Source organism: Gamsiella multidivaricata, assembly GCF_025024155.1.
Source record: "Gamsiella multidivaricata strain RSA 2152 chromosome Unknown BC939scaffold_139, whole genome shotgun sequence".
NCBI lineage: Eukaryota > Fungi > Mortierellomycota > Mortierellomycetes > Mortierellales > Mortierellaceae > Gamsiella > Gamsiella multidivaricata.
In genome coordinates this window covers 1-21,196 of record NW_026251847.1, presented here as the reverse complement: position 1 = coordinate 21,196, position 21,196 = coordinate 1, and the positions used below count along the sequence as shown (strand labels likewise).

General features: G+C 49.7%; 8 protein-coding genes across 8 annotated transcripts; 4 read left to right on the top strand and 4 right to left on the bottom strand.

Moving 5' to 3' along the window:
- Positions 1–2,102: 2,102 nt before the first annotated feature.
- On the bottom strand, positions 2,103–3,991 carry BC939DRAFT_470146 (uncharacterized protein). Its single transcript, XM_051558088.1, has 3 exons — positions 3,213–3,991; positions 2,592–2,800; positions 2,103–2,427 (listed from the first exon to the last, which is right to left on the bottom strand). Exons 1-3 carry the CDS (start codon positions 3,867–3,869, stop codon positions 2,175–2,177), a joined length of 1,119 nt encoding a protein of 372 aa, XP_051406214.1. The 5' UTR covers positions 3,870–3,991; the 3' UTR covers positions 2,103–2,174.
- Positions 3,992–4,789: 798 nt separating this feature from the next.
- BC939DRAFT_482274 (uncharacterized protein) lies at positions 4,790–7,317 on the top strand (the record flags this gene model as incomplete). The annotated part of the gene is made up of 2 exons (XM_051559105.1): positions 4,790–6,489; positions 7,107–7,317. The coding sequence occupies 2 exons, from the start codon at positions 4,790–4,792 to the stop codon at positions 7,315–7,317; spliced, it is 1,911 nt and encodes a 636-aa protein (XP_051406213.1).
- A 221-nt stretch (positions 7,318–7,538) lies between these two features.
- Positions 7,539–8,467, bottom strand: BC939DRAFT_58333 (uncharacterized protein). Its single transcript, XM_051561762.1, has 2 exons — positions 7,817–8,467; positions 7,539–7,653 (listed from the first exon to the last, which is right to left on the bottom strand). The coding sequence occupies exons 1-2, from the start codon at positions 8,150–8,152 to the stop codon at positions 7,597–7,599; spliced, it is 393 nt and encodes a 130-aa protein (XP_051406212.1). The 5' UTR covers positions 8,153–8,467; the 3' UTR covers positions 7,539–7,596.
- Positions 8,468–9,099: 632 nt separating this feature from the next.
- On the top strand, positions 9,100–13,161 carry BC939DRAFT_58311 (uncharacterized protein). The gene is made up of 4 exons (XM_051561761.1): positions 9,100–10,891; positions 11,086–11,382; positions 11,518–12,185; positions 12,303–13,161. The coding sequence occupies exons 1-4, from the start codon at positions 9,443–9,445 to the stop codon at positions 13,081–13,083; spliced, it is 3,195 nt and encodes a 1,064-aa protein (XP_051406211.1). The 5' UTR covers positions 9,100–9,442; the 3' UTR covers positions 13,084–13,161.
- Positions 13,162–13,411: 250 nt separating this feature from the next.
- Positions 13,412–13,836, top strand: BC939DRAFT_508585 (uncharacterized protein; the record flags this gene model as incomplete). The annotated part of the gene is made up of 2 exons (XM_051561018.1): positions 13,412–13,583; positions 13,709–13,836. The coding sequence occupies 2 exons, from the start codon at positions 13,412–13,414 to the stop codon at positions 13,834–13,836; spliced, it is 300 nt and encodes a 99-aa protein (XP_051406210.1).
- A 328-nt stretch (positions 13,837–14,164) lies between these two features.
- BC939DRAFT_485535 (uncharacterized protein) lies at positions 14,165–15,787 on the bottom strand (the record flags this gene model as incomplete). Its single annotated transcript, XM_051559316.1, has 2 exons — positions 14,165–15,418; positions 15,503–15,787. 2 exons carry the CDS (start codon positions 15,785–15,787, stop codon positions 14,165–14,167), a joined length of 1,539 nt encoding a protein of 512 aa, XP_051406209.1.
- A 2,260-nt stretch (positions 15,788–18,047) lies between these two features.
- BC939DRAFT_508583 (uncharacterized protein) lies at positions 18,048–19,895 on the top strand (the record flags this gene model as incomplete). Its single annotated transcript, XM_051561017.1, has 5 exons — positions 18,048–18,188; positions 18,306–18,633; positions 18,744–18,966; positions 19,131–19,538; positions 19,652–19,895. The coding sequence occupies 5 exons, from the start codon at positions 18,048–18,050 to the stop codon at positions 19,893–19,895; spliced, it is 1,344 nt and encodes a 447-aa protein (XP_051406208.1).
- Positions 19,896–19,959: 64 nt separating this feature from the next.
- BC939DRAFT_58266 (uncharacterized protein) lies at positions 19,960–21,196 on the bottom strand. Its single transcript, XM_051561760.1, has one exon. The coding sequence runs from the start codon at positions 21,110–21,112 to the stop codon at positions 20,144–20,146; it is 969 nt and encodes a 322-aa protein (XP_051406207.1). The 5' UTR covers positions 21,113–21,196; the 3' UTR covers positions 19,960–20,143.

The window sequence follows — 21,196 nt, the reverse complement described above, 5'->3', positions numbered from 1 at the left end:
CAGCAACTCCGTAGCAACGCTTCGACGAAACGGCTCTGCGCGTTTGCTCCCGCTTTTCTATAACATAATGCAACGCAACGCAGCATAGCACAGTTCAACCGCTCAGCCCGAACGGTTTTAAACTTCGCACCTGTGGCGGAAAGGGGGGACAACCTCTATGGCAAAGTGCTGCTGGTAGTTAACCACCGACTGCAATGATGACGCCACAACAGCAGGTAGGACAACAGCGGAGAGGTCGTCCGAAGAAGCCGCATGCATCCGAGGAATCAATGTCAACGATACGACGCAACGTGGCCGCAGTAGTCGATCATACAAATAGCGCGATCAGGTATCAAATTTCAAAAGAAAAGCAGTTCCTGGCCAATATGACGGACGTTACAGATATTTGAGACTCGACGCTCAGTTCCCACACCGTGTTAATGCATGGATGGAAGGAATGAATGAATGTGCGCTACGGCTCCTACGGCCTTGCCTTCGCTTCAGTATGCCTACTAACTGCTTGCTAATCCGAACAGGAGTTTTGTGAGAGATATCGCGGGTCCTGATGGCCAAGCGTTGTACCTCGTGGATTTGGCAGAGAAACTCGCCGTATTTTTTTTATTTATTTTATTTTTGAAGAGAACGTGCTAGTGCGGATCATTACCAAGCACATCAAAAGCATAAAGTAAAGCAACGCGCAACAGAATTATGAGAATTTACGAGAATAGAGACATGATGTATTTATTCCAGTTAAAATGACGCATTATGTAGCGATACTCCCCAGATACCAATGCGACATCGCATTGAGATAGTATCTTAATTAATGGAGCCTCATGAAGAGCAATGGTAGTGCCTAAGGCTCCTTCTTGTAAGCAGAACAGTTCTTTTTCAGGCTTGTGCAGCGCGCGTTGCCTAGAGTCGTCACCCTTTTCCCGTTTGGCAGCTGGCCCTCTCTCTTCGTTCTATTGTCCCTTCCATTGATATGACACTGTACTACAATGCCACTGCACTTCGTCTCCTTGCCGACATTATCACAAGAACAAGTACAACATACCTGGGACAGCAAGAATAAAGAGAGTCCTTATACCTTTCTACACCTGCCCAATACGCGTACGTTGAATATTTACAGTTCTGAGTATAAAGTGAGGCGATATGGATCAATATGTTACAGCGATAACTTGAACTCCTCGGATTACCTCAACACCTATTGTAACGCAATGGTACTCTGGGGCCAGCAAGCTTGTACACTTTATCTTCAAATTAAGTCCCAGACCAATAAGAGCAGCCAAGTCTGGCTACGCTTGCGTGTTGTGGCACAACGATGTGCGCTGATACAGCTTCATTGTCAGCGCTTTTTATATATTTCAACTTCTGGCAGATATGTCTATAAACGACTGCAAGAGTGAGTTGTAACAAAGTATCTGTGCCTGTAACCCCGCTCGAAGACATGGTGAAGCCTGTGTTGGAGGATGAGCCTGGAGTCGTTGCCTAGCATGATTAGAGTCAGTACAAGGGCCTGCCAGGTCCCGCGCATACTACGTGGCATACTATGGGCAGGGTGTTCGAGTTTCCACGCTGAGTACCATCGGCTCCAAGAAGACTCAAGGAGGTCGCCACGTTGGTACTATCGGGACCCACAAACTGGACAAACGACAAGAGGGTATCAAGGACAGAGAGTGATGGAATACCTTGGTTGCCTTTGAGACTGCAAGGAAGCAGAAAAAAAAAAGATGTCACATAGACACTACACCAGTCAGGGGGAACACATGGGCGCACAGACATTTGATCGCAAGTTTTGAACGCATTTTTTTTTTAAGAGACGCGTTTTCGTGTCGAGAAACATACACACACAAACATACACTCATAACATTCGCCCGACTCGCAGACCTCGTCACTCATCCCTCGTTTTTTTTTGTATTTTCATTCAGCGTCTTTCTCTCCTCTTTGCGTCGTATGCTTCTCTGAATACAACAAGCCATCCTAAAATCCTACATATTCCTCTCCGAAATAAAAAAAAGCACACAATGTGGCTACAAAATGCTTGGACGCTTTGGATGCATACAGTCGCAATGGCCAATTTGACATGTGGAATGCTCTATCGATCTTTTTTCTTTATTTAATTTCCTCACGATGATCTAGTGTCCAAGGAACCCGAACGGAAGTAGTATCGATTAACTTGGTTGTGTTTAGTAACACTACTGCTGTGCCACCTCTTGTTGTTGTTGTTGTTGTTGTTGTTGCTGTTGTTGTTGTTCCTGACGAGCTCGATTTTTCTCAATTCTCCATTTGTTGAGGGCCATCCCACCGGTGCAGATCATGACCAAGGAGGCACCAAGCCAGCTGAACAGATCTGGGTGCTCGTGTTGGACCGTGATCTGGAAGAGGAACGCGAAGACAATGTCATTCATTCGCATCAATGTTCCCGGGCCGAGTGGAGCTAACTGCAGGCTGTTAGCAGGAGAGAAGAATGGAAGGTAAAAATGACAGCAAGAGCGGAGTAGAAAACAGGAATGAGTTAGTAATGAGATGAGAATGTGGATGTGAACACATAGCATAGTATTTTCGATGCATCCCTCGACATGAAAGTGTCCAAGGATTTGTGAAGACTTTACCCAGAGTTCAGGAGGATTTGTCCGATGAAGGCGGAGACACCTAGCAGGATGAGACCGGACCACATGCGGGTGCTCTGTGGGGGGACGTAGCCACCCTGGAGGGTGTAAAGGCCAAGGATGCTGAGGAGACAAGAGACAGCGCCGAAATAGGTGACATGCTGCATCGAGTGGGCACCTTGCTTACCGATCTTGCGGACTAGTACGTATGCCTATGAAGAACATATGGTGGGCGTAAATTGCGTGGTCGCAAGTGGAGAAAGAGAGAGAAATGCGTAACCGGAGAAAATCAAAGAAAAGGGTCAGATGGCAAGAGAGAGAGAGTTCATGCCGGGTGTATTCCCGTATAGACCGCCAGGCGCGGTGATACCATCCATCGTGAATGGGGACTGTAAGGGAAAAAAATAGGATCTTTCGGAGGAATCGTTGACGAGGAATAGCGAGGCGAGCACGCCATGGCGATGGAAGTCAGGTTTTTCTGTATTCCGCAGAAAAAAAGCTAGAGAGAAATAAGGTTTTGCTTTCTTCCGGGCCTAAAGAATGAGAGGCACTTCCCCCCAAAAAACACAGTTGACACAACCAACATTCTTGCGCATTGTGCAAATACAACTGGACAATACTTACAACTGCAGAACACATCGCTCCACAGACCGCTGCAACCGCACCAAACAACCGACGACGGTCCTCCTCATTTTCATACTCTCTTTGGAGTAGCATCATCATCACCGCAGATCCACCCTCACCGCCGTGTTCAGGCAGAGGGAACAAAACCGATGGCTTCGCAACCAGGACCACTCCCACCATCGACACCGTCGACGCTAATGCATCAAGTGGCCCAAACGGTTCCTTCAACACAATCCTTCCCAGGATTGCTGTGAACATTGGTCCCAGAAAGAAGATCACTGTGGCATCTGCAAGAGGCATGACACTCAGAGCATAGAAGAAGAATCCCAATCCACAGGATCCGGCAAGACCTCGACAGAACAAAAGGAAGCGGACACCGGGATTGCCGAGAGGAGAGATCCCGAGGTAATGACAGGCAAGGACGCCGAGGAGGGTTTGGATGACACCTCGGAAGAGGACAATCTGGAAGGATGGAAGGGACTTGGCGGTGAGAGAGACGAGGAGGGACATGAAGGAGAAGAAGAGGGCAGAGAGGGTCATGTAGATCAGACCTCTGGTTTCATGGCGAGGCTGAATAGAAGAAGGAACGGTTGTACGAGAGGGAGCGGAGGCATTGGAGGCAGCCAGTAATGGACTGGACTCTGTGTGAGAGACCATTGTTGTTTTTTGAAGGAGGAGTGAAGGCGGAGTGAGATAGAGAGAGAAAGAGAAAGAGAGAAAAAAAAAAGAATGTGAAGAAGGCTATTTGGTCCCTGGGAAAATCCTATCATGTGACCCTTGACTACCCCTGAATGGCAAAGGGAGAGTCGTTGCCGCGCTTTTTGTTGCTGTCAAAGGCAGTGAGTGCATGGCGCAGAAGGAGAAGAGAAGGAGCGCTGCAACATATCCTGGATGGGTCCCTGCTCTACACCTCCAGTTCCAATGGCTGATTACTGCGTGTACTGCGCGCACTGCGTATTGCACCGGGCTCCTTCGTGGCTCCTTTTTCTGGGGCTGGTGGCAAAGAGGAAAGTTAGCCTCGATAGCACTGCACAAAGAACCTGTTTCTGCCTTGTTTCTTTGTCTTCATTGTCGTTGCTGTGGAAAAAGGAACATCCCTCTCCTCTTCAAGGACAAGTTAGTTCTAGTCTTTTTTTACCAGTTTCAGGCGCCAACTGTTATTTCTTCGCTTATTTTTCTCACTTTGCTCATTCCTTCACCCATCGCTTCTCTTCGCCCATTCATTCATTCATTCATTCATTCATTCCTCCGTCACTCCTCGTCCTTGACTTCATTCACACTCAAACTCAAACTCCCCCCCTCCATTACCTTCACTTCACCTCACCGTCTCCCTCACTGAACGCACCTGTCATAGGATTCTATATCAAGTTTAGGTTTCAACACAGCTTATCACCCCCAGGTAGAAACACCCTTCATTGTAATATTGTTTGCCTGTCTATATGCTATGCAGCAGTGGTCATTGCATTAACTAATTATCAACAACAGCCCTGCCCTGTAGAGAAATGAACCGGACGTCTTTGTACAGCTCCTCGCACGGCTCAGCCCCGGTGCCTCCGCCTCGTCCAAAGAGTGACCTCATGTCTGCCCCTTTACGCTCGCTCCCTCCTCCTCCACCACTGCCGCCCGTGAATTCCACCAATCCCGCTCCACCAAAGAGACCGGTGCCCATGGTCCCACCGAAACGCACACTTCCTCTTCGTCCTTCTTCACCCACCTCAGAATCTGTCCCATCATCACAGTCAGATACTCACTCTGATACCAATGCATCGTCTCATATGCTCTTGAGACCAACTGCTCTCGCTTCCATCGCAAAGCCCGATCGCCCTGTGCCGTCACTTCCAGGAAGACTCAACGATCCCCCCTCAACCCCCAGCAGGCCGGTTCCGGTTCCTCGTCCAAAGGGCATCATCGTTGCAAAACCTCCTGTCCCTCGTCCCACTTCAGTTGCATCAATCGCATCTAATGGCGCCCCTGAGTGCGTGGCATCATCACCCATCCAGGAAGAAGTTGCCCAGTCCAAACGCCCTATTCCGGCACTAGCTTCGATCGAAAGAGAGAAACGCCTACCACCTAGGAACCCGGTCGAGATTCCAAAACGTGTGACACCTGTTGCTCCAACGCCAGCTGAACCTATAAAGCGAAACGGTCTCGTGCTACCAAAGCGGAGTGTTCCTCATACCCCTGCGGATGCTGAATCCCCAGAACGAGTGGTTCTTCCTCCGAAGCGCCTTGTTCCTGCACAGCCTACACCAGTCGAGCTTCCAAAACGAGTTGTGCCTCCACCTCCTCCGACCGCTGTAAAGACTGTGGAGACAAAGCAGGAGACGCCATCGCCGCCTGTCCCGAGTCTGACAGTGTCACAAATCTTGAAAAAGATTCAAGATGAGAGTGGGCGCTTGCACGACGGGGCTGATGTCTCAACGTCGCATCCAGCGCCGCCTTCGAAACCTCCTAGGCTCCCATCCACCATCATGCCTTTAGTCAAGGCAGTAGAGACAACACCATCGCTTCCTCAGCGACCCACACTCCCGGCAAGGCCGAGTCTGCCCCAACGCCCGACACCCCCACAAAGGCCAGAGTTCCCAGAACGACCAAAGTTCCCAGGACGACCAGAGTTCCCAGAGCGACCAGAGTTCCCGCAGAAACCAGGGTTGCCGCAGAGACCAGGGTTGCCACAGAGACCAGAGTTGCCACAACGACCTACTCTGCCAAAGAGGCCGGAACAGCGTGTTGTACACGATCATCATTCATCGTCCCATACGTCCTCAACAACGACAGCGACGGCCAACGGATCTGGTAGTCGTACGGTGCACAATTCCAGCAATTACGCCGCCTCGTCGTCGTATTCGTCAAATTCCTGCTCCATTTTCAAGCCAGGGGACGATCCCATTGCGTTCCTGGAGAAATCAGCACCTGTGTTCACAAACGAATTTGAAGGCGAACGCCTGGATCTGGCGATGGCCGACTTTTCGGTCCAGGACGATCACGCGCGAGCGTGTCCTCGATCGGAGGAAGAGAGTATCGCCCGATTATCGTATTATTTGACATCGCCCTTCCCGGGGGACCAGGTCGCGCAGCTGCGGGCGATCTTTACGTGGATCGGACATAATATCATATACAACCTCAGAGGGTTCAAGACCGGGCAGTTGGGCGATAATTCTGCGGAGGCTGTGCTCAGGACCAAGACGGGCGTCTGTGCAGGATTCGCGAATTTGTTCTCGGCGTTGGCGGAACCCCAGGGACTTGGGGTGACGCAGGTGTATGGCGTAGCGCGAGGGTATGGGATTGAGGTCGGAGGGGAGTCGCTTGGAGGAGCACATGCGTGGAACGCGGTGGCGATCCGAGGAGAAAGGCTGTTGATTGATTCGACCTGGGGCGCCGGGATGGATTGTGAGACGACGGGACAGACCAAGAAATTCGCGCCCCATTATTTCTTGACGAGACCGGAAGTTTTGATTTATACTCATTGGCCGAATCGGGGGGAGGAACAGTTTTTAGATCCACCGATCGGAGTGGAGGTGTACAGAGCGTTGCCGTTTAGGACCTCGGAGTCATGGACGCTAGGGATTGTGCCGGTGGGGAAGGATGCGACGCATACGGTGTGGGCGGAGGATGATTTTGTGGAGCTGGAAATTAAGGTGCTGAAGCGTTCTTGGGATGGACAAATGATGAGCTTACCCGGAGCGCATTTGGACTGGAAGCCGACGGGCGAGAAATTGCAGATGCCGATTCACTGGACGGCGGAGGATGAAGAGAGTGTGCAGATGAGGATCCGGTTCTTTTGTCCCACAACTGGGGATGGTACGCTGATGGTATGGGGTCGTTCCTTTGGGGGGATGGAGCTGCAAGGAGCAGGGGCGTTGCAGTACAGGATTGTGAACGAGGGTACCGGAGAGAATGCGCAGCAGATGATGCAGATGTATGGGGCTATGGGATTCGGGTTCTCGATCTTGGAGCCAATGACGGCGACGGTGCAGAGTGGAAAGAAACAGAAGGTACGGGTGAAGATTTATGGGATCGCTCCTGGAGTGGCGGCACCAAGACCGGTGTTGATGGGAGGATTCTTGCCGGAGCCGATGAGGGAGATTGGGGAAGGGTTATATGAGATCGAGAAGACGATGCGACCGGGACAGTATCGGGTTGGGTATATGCAAGGCATGTCCGTCGCCGGACTGGGAACCTTTGACGCCGTTTGAAGGGCGTTCCTTCCTCCCCTATGTTCAAGTCATCAAAGTAATAAAAGTGATCTTATGAAGCTCAATCGTTCCTTTTGCGGAGGAAATTCTATGAGGTCCTTGTCTTGTGGGTCCTTCCTTTGCATACAAGCATACAAGTCGAAGGGTCGCGTATTATATTTTTTATTTCTATGAGTGTTACAAAAATCCTACTTGTCGCGCTTAACATCAATACTCTTCACAAACTCTTTGACTTTCTGTGGAGGCTACAAAGGAAAAAGAAGAGAGCAAAAATAGATGTCAAATGTCAGAAAGCAAAAAAAAAAAAAATTGAATTCCAGTATGGCGTCTGCATCTGCATCTGCAGCTGCATCCGGGATCTGCATGTGCCTCCGTCTACGATAATGCACACTGGCTCGCCGAACTTACATCCCCAACGAATGCTTTGGCTCTATTCCAATCGATAATCAAAGGTTTCCTCATCAAAACCGGCTGCTTTTCTAGGATCTCCTGAAGCTCTGTAAGGGTCGAAGCTTTGGGTGCTTCTGGAAGAAGGATTTCCTCTAAAGCCGTGGGGCCCATGAATTCAACGATATTGGCGAGCTGTTGATGGGTTGGAGGGAAGCTCTTGGTCTGAACGAGATCAATCTCGTACTTTTTAGCATTAGCACCCTTTTTGAGGAGGCGGAGGGCTTCGATGGATATTCTGGAAGAAGGGTTGTGAAAGAGGGTGACCATAGGGAGCTTTGTGAGACGCGATGCCATTTTTTGAAGAGAGAGAGAAAAAAAATGGTCAGAGTAGATGTGAAGGAGTGAAGCGATGGGGAGTTTGGTTGTCGGTTGTAAGAAGCTGGGTTGATGAGAAGGAGGTGTGAGATCAGGATTGAATGAGCATGTGTGTTTATCCCATGAATCAGTTATGACGCAGTAGGGGGTCCCAAAAAGGAAAGAGTGCAATTGGCCCAGGGGTTTGGTGGCAATGCTTGGGCAGGGTACGCGCGCTTTCGTCTGTCCATGTCCATGTCCAAGAAGGTGGCGCGCATGGACCCTCCGTTCGCTTGAGCAATGGCCAATCAGAGACAGTGCGTGTGCAGACGGTGCTCACTTTGAAGGATGAAGAAAAGAACCATGGAAAGAATGAAAGGGGGAAAGAAAGAGCAGCCTCGACACGCCTTTCCATCGGTTCCTTTGTTTCCCATTTATTGTTCTTTATTGTTCAGTGCCAATGGACGAATTGGAAACGGTTGCACCAGGCACCCCCTCCCCGTGGCGACCAATGAACTTTTTAATGAAAAAGGCCCTTTTTTTCATTGCATTAAACCATATCCACAAGGTGCACCTATTACCCATCATGATGAAGGAAAATAAGAATTAAAGAAGGGCTCTCTTGTGAATGAATCATTACATTCGAATCCGATAGTTGTAACTTGTATCCATAGACCATTCCCTTCGTGGCAGTGACAGTGGCAGTGGCCAATGGTATCATCATATGCACATGTAGCCTATATAACCCCACGGACATATGCCTATCCTCTCTCCCACCTTCTCACTCCCTTTCCCGAAGCAAGAAAACCACCTCGAAAAACATATCCACCTTCCGGTGTTTCGTCGGTCCCTTTTTTTTGAGTGCCGATCGATCCCCTATTGATAGTCATCAGGATCATCATCATCATCATTATTCATTGCAGTGTAACAAGCCCCTCGAGTCCCCTTTCTTCAACGGCTCCGACTGAGTGTGTAACCCGCGCTCTATGCCTGCTGACTTCGCCCTGGAACCCCCTTTTTTTCAATGTTACTTCACTTGCGCGAAGCGATAAAAATAATATATGGATAACATCATCACATAATCCTCTTCCCCCCTTACATCTTCGATTCTTCTTCCTCTTTCCTCTTTTCCTCTTTCTCACACATCACTCTCACTTTCACACTCTGCACTTTACATATCCTTTACAGCTGCAGCTGATACCTTCATTCCCGCCTTCGCCAACGACAAACCTACCTTAACTCGACTCAAGCACACCAATCAAATACGTACAGAACAATTAGTAAGAGAACATGAGCGAGTTCAATACCGACAGCGACAGCACCGTCATTAGCATCAGTGCGGCCAGTGCCGTTCAGGATACCGCCGACCATGGCGCCAGTACAAGGACCGGCAACGGTACCATTGACACCAAAACCAGGAGCACAGCGGATTCATCCGCTCCACCCGCAGCAGCAATTGCTTCTTCTTCCACTCCTCCTCCTTCCGCTCCATCCGCAGTAGCAATTGCTTCATCTACTCCTCTTCCTTCCGCTCTATCCATCTCCTCTGCGACCGCAGATACCACCAACACCAACACCACTGCAACCACAGCTTCAGAGACAGCTGAACGTGGTGACGACTCTAACAAGGCCACGCTCGCCGCTGCTACACTGCCATCAAAACCTCCGGCTATCCTTCTACCACCTGTCGAAATCGAACCAACTGCATCGAACAAGAAGAACGATAAGGACGATAGCAACAAGGAGAACGTCGATCCTGTCAAGCCAGTACCGAAACTAAGGACGCCCACTGCTAGCGCATCTAAGATAACCAAGCCTGCGACTAGCACAGGCGCTGCAACGAAGAAGCCATTGTCTACATCTGCGTCTGCGTCCACAGCCAAAGCAGCAGCAGGATCGACCACACCTGCCAAGACATCATCGTGTGGTAGGCTCAAAGAAGCGGCCACACCCATACCAAGGACATTCCTCATTTCAGCCTCCAAGCAACGACCTGTGACCCCAGTCAGTGTAAAAAGCGGCTCGTCCTCGTCTGTTCCTACTACTTCATCATCATCAGCCTCTACTACTCGACCCGCTCTAGCAACTAGCCGGACGGCTTCCGCGACCGCTGTCTCGAGATCACTGGCCGTTCCGCCTACCACAATCCGAAGGTCGCCCTCGACACCATCTCTTCCGAGCGCTAGCACGGGTACCACGCGCACGATATCCAGTGCAGGACGAAGAGTCGCCTCGAGCTCTAGTGTAAGCACAGGATCATCTCCGCGCACGAGTCCTGCAGTCACGCCTTCGATCACCAGGACTTTTAGCCAAACATCCCTCGCGTCGACGGTCTCGAGTAGCCCCGCTAGGCGGCCACCCTTGAGGAGTACCGCTTCTTCGCCCTCGTCGGCTTTACCACTGGCCAGTCGTCCGACTGCGACGAGGACTAATACCTCTACATCAACAAGTTCAGTGACTTCGAGTCCTTTGGGAGTCAGTCGTAGGACACCATCTAGTTCTACGAATCCGTCACCGAATTCAAGTTTGCGTCAGCCTTCGACTAGGACGACGACGACGACACGACTGACGGCGGCACAGGCGGTTACGCCGACGAGCAGTATCCGAAAGACACCGACATCGACAACGGCGGCCGGTGCTTCGACACGGACTACGACTTCTGGAGGCGTCACTCGACCGATTACGGATGCTGTCAAGGTCAAGATGTTGAGTACACAGCTGAACGGGCTTCAGGAGAAGGTACGAAAAAGCGCTTGATTTTTTTTTTTTTTTTTTTTTTTTTTTTTGCTTGATCTTTGTGCGCATGTGGTTCGCACTGTGGATTCTAATGCGCCTTTTTCTTTTTTTGCTTGCTTGCTTGCTTACTTGTTTGTTTGCTTGTGTCTTTGTTTGTTGGTTTTTTTTTTTTTTTTTTTTTTTTTTTTTTTCGACAGCATGACAACACCCTGAAGCTTCTGCAGGAACAAGAAGAACGGATGAGGCGAGAGCTCGAAGAATTGACGTTCACGCCTGAACCCCAACGGAAGCCGATCTCGTCCGATGTGCAGCAGGTTCTGCAGGAGATGGAGGATTTGAGGAAACAATTCAGTGATGCACAGATCCATCATGCCAAGGCCCTCGAGGACATCGCGGCCGAACGCGCACTCGAGATCTCGATGCTCAGGGAGACTCATGAGGCCTTGTTATCGGCTATGACGGCGGAGAGGGATGCTGTTGCTGAATCCCTGAAGGTATGAAAAAAAAAAAAAAAAAAAAAAAAAAAAAGTGGAACAAAATGTTTTTCACATGGTATTTGAATCAGTCGGGATGAAAATTTCTAATAACGCGATGAATTTATAAAAAAAAAAAAAAAATTATAACAATAGGCGCTGCAAGAGTCGGGCGAGTTGAGCGAACGCGAAAAAGATGCCAAGGTCAAAGAACTTGAGGCCCAAATGGAGGCGTCTCTTCAAAGCCAAGCGGAAGCGGTTGCAGTGCACGCAGAGGCGTTGGAAGCCCTTCGTGCTGATATCGAATCTGCCTGGACGATGAAACACGATGCCGAGGTCCAGGAGCTGATCAGGGTACATGAGGAGCAGATCACGGCCCTGACAGAGTCTGGGAACTCGAAAGATTCAGAGATTCAGGAGCTTAAGGATTCATTTGCTCAGCAGATCAAGGACCTAGAGGAAGTGCAAGAGTCGCGGATGTTGGAGCTGGTCACGAAGCATGAGACTGAGGTCCAGGAATGGGAAAATAAGCTGACGAGCGACAAGGAGGCCCATGAGGAGCTGATTGGGCAATTGAAGCAAGAGCATTTGGGGACTATGGAGAAGATCACAGCGGAACTGCAGGCGGTTCAGGCAAGTCAGGTAGAAGCAGAGCAGGAGCTGGAACGGGTGAATGTTGAGACGAAAGGAGAGCTGGAGAGTATGCGGGCAGAGGTGGAGGAGATCCGGAAGTTGCTGGCAGCCAAGGAATCGGAGGTTGAAGAGTTGAATAAGCGAGTTGACGAATTGATGGAAGACCTGGAGAATGCGTCCATGAGCGCCATGTATGTTTCTTTATTTTCGCAGGATCATTTTTACATGTCAAAATACTTTATTACGATGCGGCTGTGTGTTTTGAAAACTGACATCTTGATTCCTTATTACTTTCTTTTTTCCTGCAGGCTGAAGAACACGAAGAAGTACAAGGTCAAGACGGTTCAGATCTATGGCTCGAGTGTGAGCGGAAACTTGAAGGTGAAGCGGGCACAGCAATCGATTAGCGACACGTTGGAACAACTCGAGATCGAGTACGAGTTCGTGGATGTATCAGTCTCGGACGAGGCCAAGCGACACATGCGTCGGAAGAACGGTGGAGAGACACAGCTGCCACAGATCTTTGTGGGAACCGAGTACCGCGGTGTGTTTGATGATTTCGAGTACGCGATCGAGACGCATCAGCTGCCACAGTTCTTGGGATTCGATCGAGTACGAGGCTTTGTGCCGCGCCATAAGGACGAGTTCATGAATGGAGCACAGGCACAGGACGGGGAGGATGCGGAGCAGGGCGCTGGATCGCCGAACGCGGTTATGAACGGTGTAGGTAGCCGGTCTTCGTTGTCTGCGGCGAACAGCAAGACGAATGGCAAGAATGTCGGAGAAACGATGTACTTGTTGTCACCGGCTTCGAACAAGTTCCAGAAATCGCCGTCGTCGCCGTCGTCGCCATCATCGATATCGAATGGGTTGTCGCGTAACAGCACGACCACGGGCGCGAAGGCTGGATTTGTGCAGAATGCTAGTCAGGTCTGGGACGGAGCGCTCAAGACGGATATTACGCATGCGAAGCATGATCTGGGCTTCGGGCAGCGTGCAGTGATCATGGATGACGATGAGTTGGATGAGCTGTTCGAGCAGGGCGCGGTTACGGAGGCGGATCTGGAGGCGATGTTGCTGAGTGCTTGAAAAGGACCCGAAGGAAGGCTATGACGGATGGTGGCAGTCGAGATAATGCCAGATGAATACTTTCAGGCCAAGGATGCTTCCGGTGCATTGTTCATATACGAAAGAATAATAAATATGTATTCCTCCGGACTGAACCTCTATTTGTCTATCCGATCTCTATTTGTCTATCCGTTTGTTTGTTTTTTTGCTGTGCATGGCAGGGACAAGCTGGTTCGGTGCTCGAAAAGAGAAAGGGGTTGTCCGAAAACGGTATTGTTGATGTTGTTGGCGAAATAGGGTACGCTCCTTAGCCAGCTCCTTCCCGTATTCCTTGGGTTCCTTTACATTCATGGGTCGATCCAACAAGTTCCCGATCCGCGAGACGATCCCTGGTGGCGGACCTCTCCACACCCTCGACGTGTCAGGTGCCGCCCTCGTAGGCAGGGGGTTTCGACACAAGAGTTTGATGTTGGCGGAGTCGACGATCACTTGGCGGGTCGTCGTGTCGGCCTTGGCCTCAGGTTTGGAATGAGAAGACGATTGTTGCACCATTCGATTTTGCCAAACTCCTCGTCCCCGGGGTCGGACTCGGGTGGACCCACCTTCCTCGTATAGAAGTAGCTGAATCCTTTTTTTCTCCTGCCAGTTGGGTTTCTCGTTCTGGCGTTCGAGGCTGCTCCCATTAACAATTCGACAAGGAGCGTGACAGAGAAGCTGCAGTCGTACTTGTCCGCGATCCAGGGACGGAGGACGGTGAAGACATTATTGCGTTAAGTGAGATTTTAGAGCATCCGTCGTGTTTAAGGTTGGGTAGACGCTGGCAAATTGTCTGTGCACGTGCTAAATTCTTTGTGTTAACTCCAACGCGAATTACAACATGGTCATCAATCGCTCCTTCTAGCCATGTCCAAAACGAAAGGCAATGGATAGTGTTATTGTTGCAAAGCCTAATGTAAGAGCACCAAAAAAAAAAAAAAAAAAAAAAAAAAAGTCGAAGGCAGCACGATCCTGACTATCACTTTATGTAAAAAAAAACCCCTAGTAATTTTATTTATCAAGAGGGTATTATGTTTTTAAAAAAAATGCATTATGTATGAATCCGTCAATGCTCGCAAAGGTAAAATATACGCTCATATACGTATTCGTTGTCCTTGACAACGAACTTGCGCTCTCTCATCAGTGCTTCCCGGTGTTTCTTCGCCTCCTTCATATCTATAGGCCAACCCACCAACGAATCGATTTGCTGAAAGATCTCTGGCGGCATCTTTTGAGCAACTTCCAGCAGTAGCCCCTTAGGTGGTACCCAGCCCTTTTGTTGAGGCGGTACATGGGTCGTCGACAAGATAGGCTGCTCAGGATTAACCAAGAAAAAGACCAGAATTCGACGATATCCAGGCTTGGTGGGGTCCGCGAGTTCAAATGGTTGAACCTGATGCTGATATATATTGGGAAAAGCGATGCATCGGTCCTGCTTGGTCACGATACCATCCAGGCACTGCACCAAGGGCTGATAATTCGCGAGTCCATACATGAACATGACTCCCTTATCGTCCGACTGCTCGTATCTCGGCTCCTTCACTTGGATCCTGAAGTTCAGACGCGACTCGCTAACGTTTTCTGAGTGGTAATAGTAGATTCCTGACGCGGCAATGTTCTCATTACCCATGCCCTCGACATGCCAGGTGCCTCCGTTGTACTTTGGGTTCTCTGGGGTCAGTTCGATGTTGGCCAACTTGACGATGACTTGGAGTGTTTTTCCAGTCCTGAGCTCGTACTTGTTGAGTACTTCTCTAGATTTGAACTCAGGGATGGTGACAGGAATAGGCTCGCGGGTTCTATACCATTCGTCATTGTCAAAGTCTTCGTTCTCAGGATCGACCTCTGGTCGCTCCCCGTACCATTCATAGGGATTTACGGTCAGGATGTTTCTCTTGCGGGGTATGTCTCGCATCTCTGCGAGGACATCCTCGAACATTGGAAGAAACCTTTCAAAGACCTCCTCAAGGACTGGATACATGTCCTTGTGCTCGACCGGATGGAGGTTGTTGATGTAGGACTTGATCTTGACCTTACCCTCGGGACTGACTTCGAAATCAGTAGGCAGCCATTGATATTTCTCGGAGACATAGATAGGAATGATGCCACTAGGATCGGGAGCCTTTTTGAGAACCTTGCCTTGGCCAATAAAGTCGAATGGCGGGAGCGCCTCTTGTTCGGTAACACGGGTCCTGCCAGCGATAAAGGGGAAGAGAGACGGGTGTACCAAGTCCAGGACTTGTTTGTTTGAACCTGGATGCCAGTCCTTGAGGTGCTCAGGTACATCCTCCAGCTTCTTAACACAGGCCAGCAATCGCTCCTTCAATGATTGTGGGATCAGTCCATCAGATCGTCACGTGCCCTCGATGGCAATCTCAATGGGCGCTTCGACGTCCTGCTCGACTTGCGCCTTGCGCTGCTCTGCAAACCACTCGAGCTCCTTGAAGACATGCTCAATTTGCTCATCTCGCAATACCATTCCATCGTTGTGCTCGTTACTGGCTGCCTGAAGCTCTTGCTTCCAACGGGTAGAGATAATTGGATCCTTGAATTTCTCCCACCAACGTGGCTTCTCGCGGATAGCGTTTGAAGCCGCACGCATGGACAATTCGGCGAGGAGGGTGGGATGAAAGCCGCTATTGTATTTGTCGCTTGTCCAGGGATGGGGCAAAGACGATTTGGAGGACATGTCAAGTTGTTGGCGGTAGAGAAGAGGAGGAAAGTGTTCAAAGGGGTTGAAGGGATGAGTCCGATAAGAGAACTGAAGGAATCCCATTCCTTAAATATATTACACGAAAAATGGTGGCAAAAATTAAGATTCTGTAACACATCAAATCAAAAAGCCCCGGTACCTAAAAAAGCTAAAAAAAAAAAAAAAAGGTACATGTACCGGTTTTTGGAGTCTTTGTTCTCCAAAACACCATAGCTGTGAAAACACATATAGGCAAGGAAAACGCGCAATTTCGACAGCAATGATAAATGTGGAGGTCCAAGAGGCAATAAGGCTAGGAGCGGCCACAACAACCAGGAATAGGCAGTAGGAGCACTTCCTTTGGACTATTCATATCTCTTAATGTATTTCATACAAATCGCTAGCTAATGCATAATAATCATCTCGCCTTCAATGCTAATGAAACCTGTCTCTCTGGCCGTCTTAATGTCCTTCTTCTCGTCTTGCGACTGGCGCTGCTCTGGGAGCGAGGAAAAGGAGTGAGCGAGATGGCGACGACCGTGGTTTAAGGTTTAGCATGCGTCTGAGGAAATCTGGCAGTTGCGCAGCTCTGTTCTTGAACTTTGAGCAGCAGCACCAACCTACCTCGCTCATCTCAGCTGCGTTCGCGATGGCTCCGAAGTGGTTCCTGATGTGCTTGTGGAATGAAAACTGTAACACCTGGGGCTTCCTAGTTGCTATTCTCCCCGAATTGGTCATACGCGGGGCATCGAGTGCCATTAAGTTGACGGAACAGGTACAAAGATCCCGTCATTTCCACCCGATGGAAGCAGGAACTCAAAGAGACCAACAACACGCGCTGTAGAGGGTAGGCACTGCGAGATGAACTAATCAAATACGTTTTCAAGAAGCTCGCGTGGCATGCCAAGGAGTGTCAATCGCGAACTGTGAGAAAGTCCCATGTACCGATCGAGCTCGGCATCGTGAGTATACGATCGGATTCCAGCAGAGCTGAAAGACATGTTGAAGTGCGCCAGGAAGCTGGAGCATATGCCTGAGTATCTCAAGATCTTGCATCCAGGCTCAAACATGCGACTCTTCGATATTTGTCCATCCGTCATTCCGTCATTGTCTTCGTCGTCGGTAGGACCCCTGTTGCGGAACGAAAAAGGCTACTCCGGCATTTGACTTCATTGATAAAGGCATGACCGTGCAGGGCGCACAAAGCCGGCGATATTAATGTTGCCTACACCTCCAAGAAGTGCCAATGGCTATCCGTCGATCTCAAGGTTAATGAAGTCAATGGGAAAAGGACAGAGTTTCATCCATGTCCTATATCGATCATTTTATTTTCAGTCAAGCACAAAAACATGCACATAGTTTTCGAGAAAGACCTCGCGTACTCCATGCTCATATCCGAGGCGTCTTGATTGATGCGCAAGACATTGACACTTAGGAGCTACTTCTGAAGACAGGCCCTTGTAGTCGGTATGGAGAACAACCTGATGCTGAGTCCGGGAATAAGGATCATGGGACTATGATATCGGCTTTGCCGATGAGGAAGGCGTTGATAAGGCCAAGGAAGCTGACGAGCATCTATTCATCCGGAAATGTGCCTATCCGCCTTCGAAATACTAGAGTTCAAAACGCCAGCCGAGTTTTTTTTTTTAGAGCTTTGTGAACAGGCCCTTGCAAGTGCTGGTCAAGATAGCCGATACCGGACTCACTCCCAAAAACTCCAAGTACGGAAGTAGTGCCTGACATGCGGATTACATGAATAGCTAGAGCGAAAACAACATCGGGGGTCTTGGTCGCGGTGCCAGCCTATGCGCAATTGGGTCATACTGACTGCAAATACATGTACGGACTCATAGCTGAAGATAAATATCTGCAAGCATCAAGTTCAGCTGCCCGAAGCCTGGATCGTCTAGTGTCCTGGCCCTCATCCAATCTTTGCGAAGACCATATAAAACAATGAAGCGGCTTTTGATAAAATAAAATAAAAAAAGCCAAGGTGTTGTCTGTGGTATTTGCAGCCCCAAAGAGGATAGGTTCTGATGTTCCTTTTTGGGATGTCAATTGGCTGAAATAGTGCTTGGTGACCAGATGCCTATCGCGTTCATGCGTGCCCATCCTTCATCTTGCCTTTTTGCAGCCTCACCGAACCATACAGACACTCAACCGGACTCAACAGCGCTGATAAAAAGAAGCAGAATAAAGACATTACTCTCGACAGGAAGGCGTTCACTAATTCAGTCATCACTGCAAGGTCACCATCATGCCTGACTTGACCAACATCTTCCGCGCCACAGTTCAAGACCTGAGCCAGGCCTCAGATGCCACTGGGCATCGTGCGCCCAACAAACAACTCACCAAACCTCAGCAACCGGATCTCTGGATACAGGAAGCACATAATATTGTATGTGTGTCTACTTGGCTTTTGTCAAATTGGCTTTGCTTGGTGACCATGCTTCCACAGTGGATGTATTCATGGACGACTTACTCTTTGTACCGTATGTTTGTTGTATAAAAAAAGTCAAGGACAATGGCAGACCTTCGCGCGTTCATCATCACTACGCGACCCGCATATCTCAACCTTTCTCGTGGCGCAGGATCAACCGGTGCCAGTGCAAATTCGATGCGCGGCCCACGACGATCCGACTCTATACCCAAGAATAGCTCCAATGGGGCCGGCAGCAGCAGCAGCACCTCCGGATCGTCGAAGCTGTTAAACGACCTCTTGGAGACGGTTTCGTCATTAACCACACTCTCAGACAAAGATCGCGACAGCATCGATATGCAGGCGAAAGTAATGATGCGGCAGATCAAGGGTGCGATCGAGGAACTGGAGACGCTCGAGCAAGGTAGGCAGCAGTGACACGGAAACTGCGAGGAAGGAGCTAAACCATGCAGCAGACATGCGTAATTACTGTATTGAACTTTTTTTGTATTTACATCTATGATTACCATATAGAACGCCGGAAGAGACAACAAAAGAGCAGCAGCGGCAACATGGCAGTGGCAGGACTGAATCAACTCTTGACAGCTGCAACGGGTTCCATGGGTCCTGTTGACAACTTGGCACAACATCGTCAGGGCGTGACTCTTTACTTAAATGAACGGCTCGCCAGTCTCGCCACACTGCATAAGGATCAATATGAGGCCAGGATAGCCCGCGAGATGGAGAAGCGAGAGAGGTATGCAGCAATCAGAGCTGTAAGGATGTGTTCGCGAAAAATGCAAAGCGGGCTGCTGAGTGACGATGATTAACTCTACCCTTGCCTTCGATCTGACGCCCGCTGTTACGCATAACAAAAAAAAAAAAAAAACCTCCCCCCTTCCGACAACACCATCACCATAGCTCGCTTTTTAAGGCTTTGCCCAAACCCGGCGCAGCGGGAGCGAATGGCTATGGCATAAGACGCAACGACTCTGAGGCAGGACCACTGGGACCAGGGGTGATGCTGTCGCAACGCAGGAATAACAATGCCAGTCCACGACCACCGGGCGATAGGGCTTCCGATGTTGCAAACAGAACATCTGGTGCGTCGCCACTTCCATCGTATGGTTCATCTGCTGCACCTACAAATGCTTCTTCGAAAGGTATTTCGTCCGCTCAGTATTATCATCAAAGCCAACAGCCGGGAGATGGGTTCGTGGACGAAGAGCAGGATTTCGAAAACAGCCTGACAGCAGAGCAGAGACAGATGCTGCAGCTGGAGAACGAGAATATCGTCCAGAAACTGGAGACAGAGTTGAATCAAGTCAGGTACGCATTGTCACATAATCTCGCTTTAGTTCTATTGTCTCTCCTCAAATCCAAGGTGACCTTTCTGACCCCAGGTTTTCTGTATACTCGGATCCCAATCGCGTTTCTTCTAGACAACTGGAGTCGTCCATGATGGAACTCTCGTCACTTCACTCGACTATTCAGGAACATCTTGAAATTCAAACATTGCAGACTGATCGTTTGCATGAAGAGGCCTTGACAGCCATCGGTCATATTGATGCCGGAAACGATCAACTTATCAAGGCTGGGAAGCGGAACAGCAGCACTCGCAAGTGGATCTTGTTCTTCTTGATCTTGGCAAGTTTTGTGCTGCTCTTCCTGGACTGGTACGACTGAAGAAAACCAGGCGCATCCACAATAAAACTAATGACAACCAACAATTGCCGACTACTACTCCTCTAACCATGTGAACGTCTCTGTGCTTCGTACAATGTAATTCATGTATTATGGCCCATTATTGACACTATCCTAAAAATACAAATCGAGATGAAGGTCATAAATACAGATACAGCTAGATATTGTACACAATAGCGAAGAAGGTGGGCAATAGACTAGCCAGCAGTCATTTTGTGTTGTTGTTTTCTTCAGGGCGACAGCTCGTGTCCATGCACCCGAACTCTATAGACACATGTGTAGTTGGGATGTCCCCAATTTGACTTGAATCGCAGGGCAACTCCAATGGAAGGCACCGTCTGCTTCGAAAGTGGGATCGAAAATGTCTGCCGTGCCTTTTTGTCACCCTCGGCATCGTATTGAACCGTCGTCAACAGCGTCGCACCTCTCCAAGGAATACCCTCGCGCCACCAAGCACCTCGCTTCGTATTTGTCACTGGCGCTGTTTGCTCTTTCTCCTGCTGCTGGTCGCGCTGGTCGTCCAATGGTGCTGCCAAATTGTCCTCTGACTGCTGCTCCGCGGTTGGTCTTGCAGACTCGTCATTGCCTCGAAGACCCCAAACCTCAATTTCTTTGGGTGCGCTGTTTATGTCCAGAACCACGCTCGGATCCGCATGCTCAATCGTGACCTCAGTTACCACAATTTGTCTCGCCAATCGAATGCCCAATTGTCCATCCTGGCCCTCCATTGCCCAGCATTCGCCCGCGTGAAGATCGGGCTGAATAGCCTTCTCTGGCGTCTTCTCTCGTCTCGGCAACGGTACAAGGAACTTCAGGCCTAATCGGCCCCAAAATGTCGGCTGCACCACGTGATAGTAGCTGGGCGAAGTCAGCTTTGGGATAATCCGAGCACCAGTTGAAAAGAGCGCATAGTCCGGCTTTGCCATCGCATCCGCAGAATACTTATCAAGCGCCTCATCGATTAATCCCATGATGAGATCCTGCTCCACCTCCGTCAATGCTCGGCCATTAGATGAGGCAGAGGATCGGTAGCCTGTTCTCGCTGGCGCACTTCGACCCTGCAGTTTACCCTGTTTTTCAAGCAGATCCATGACATTTCTCTCCAGTCCCTGCCAGATGGCATTGGCCTCTGTTCGCACAAGGCTCAAGAAGACGCTCCTGGACACCTTGGACATGCGGCCCTCAACAAAGTCCGACATCGCGCGCTCATTCTCTTTCAAAAAGTCGTCCCAGCTGAGCAAGGCCTTTCCGTTCTTTCCTCCACGCGTTCTGGATGATCCCCA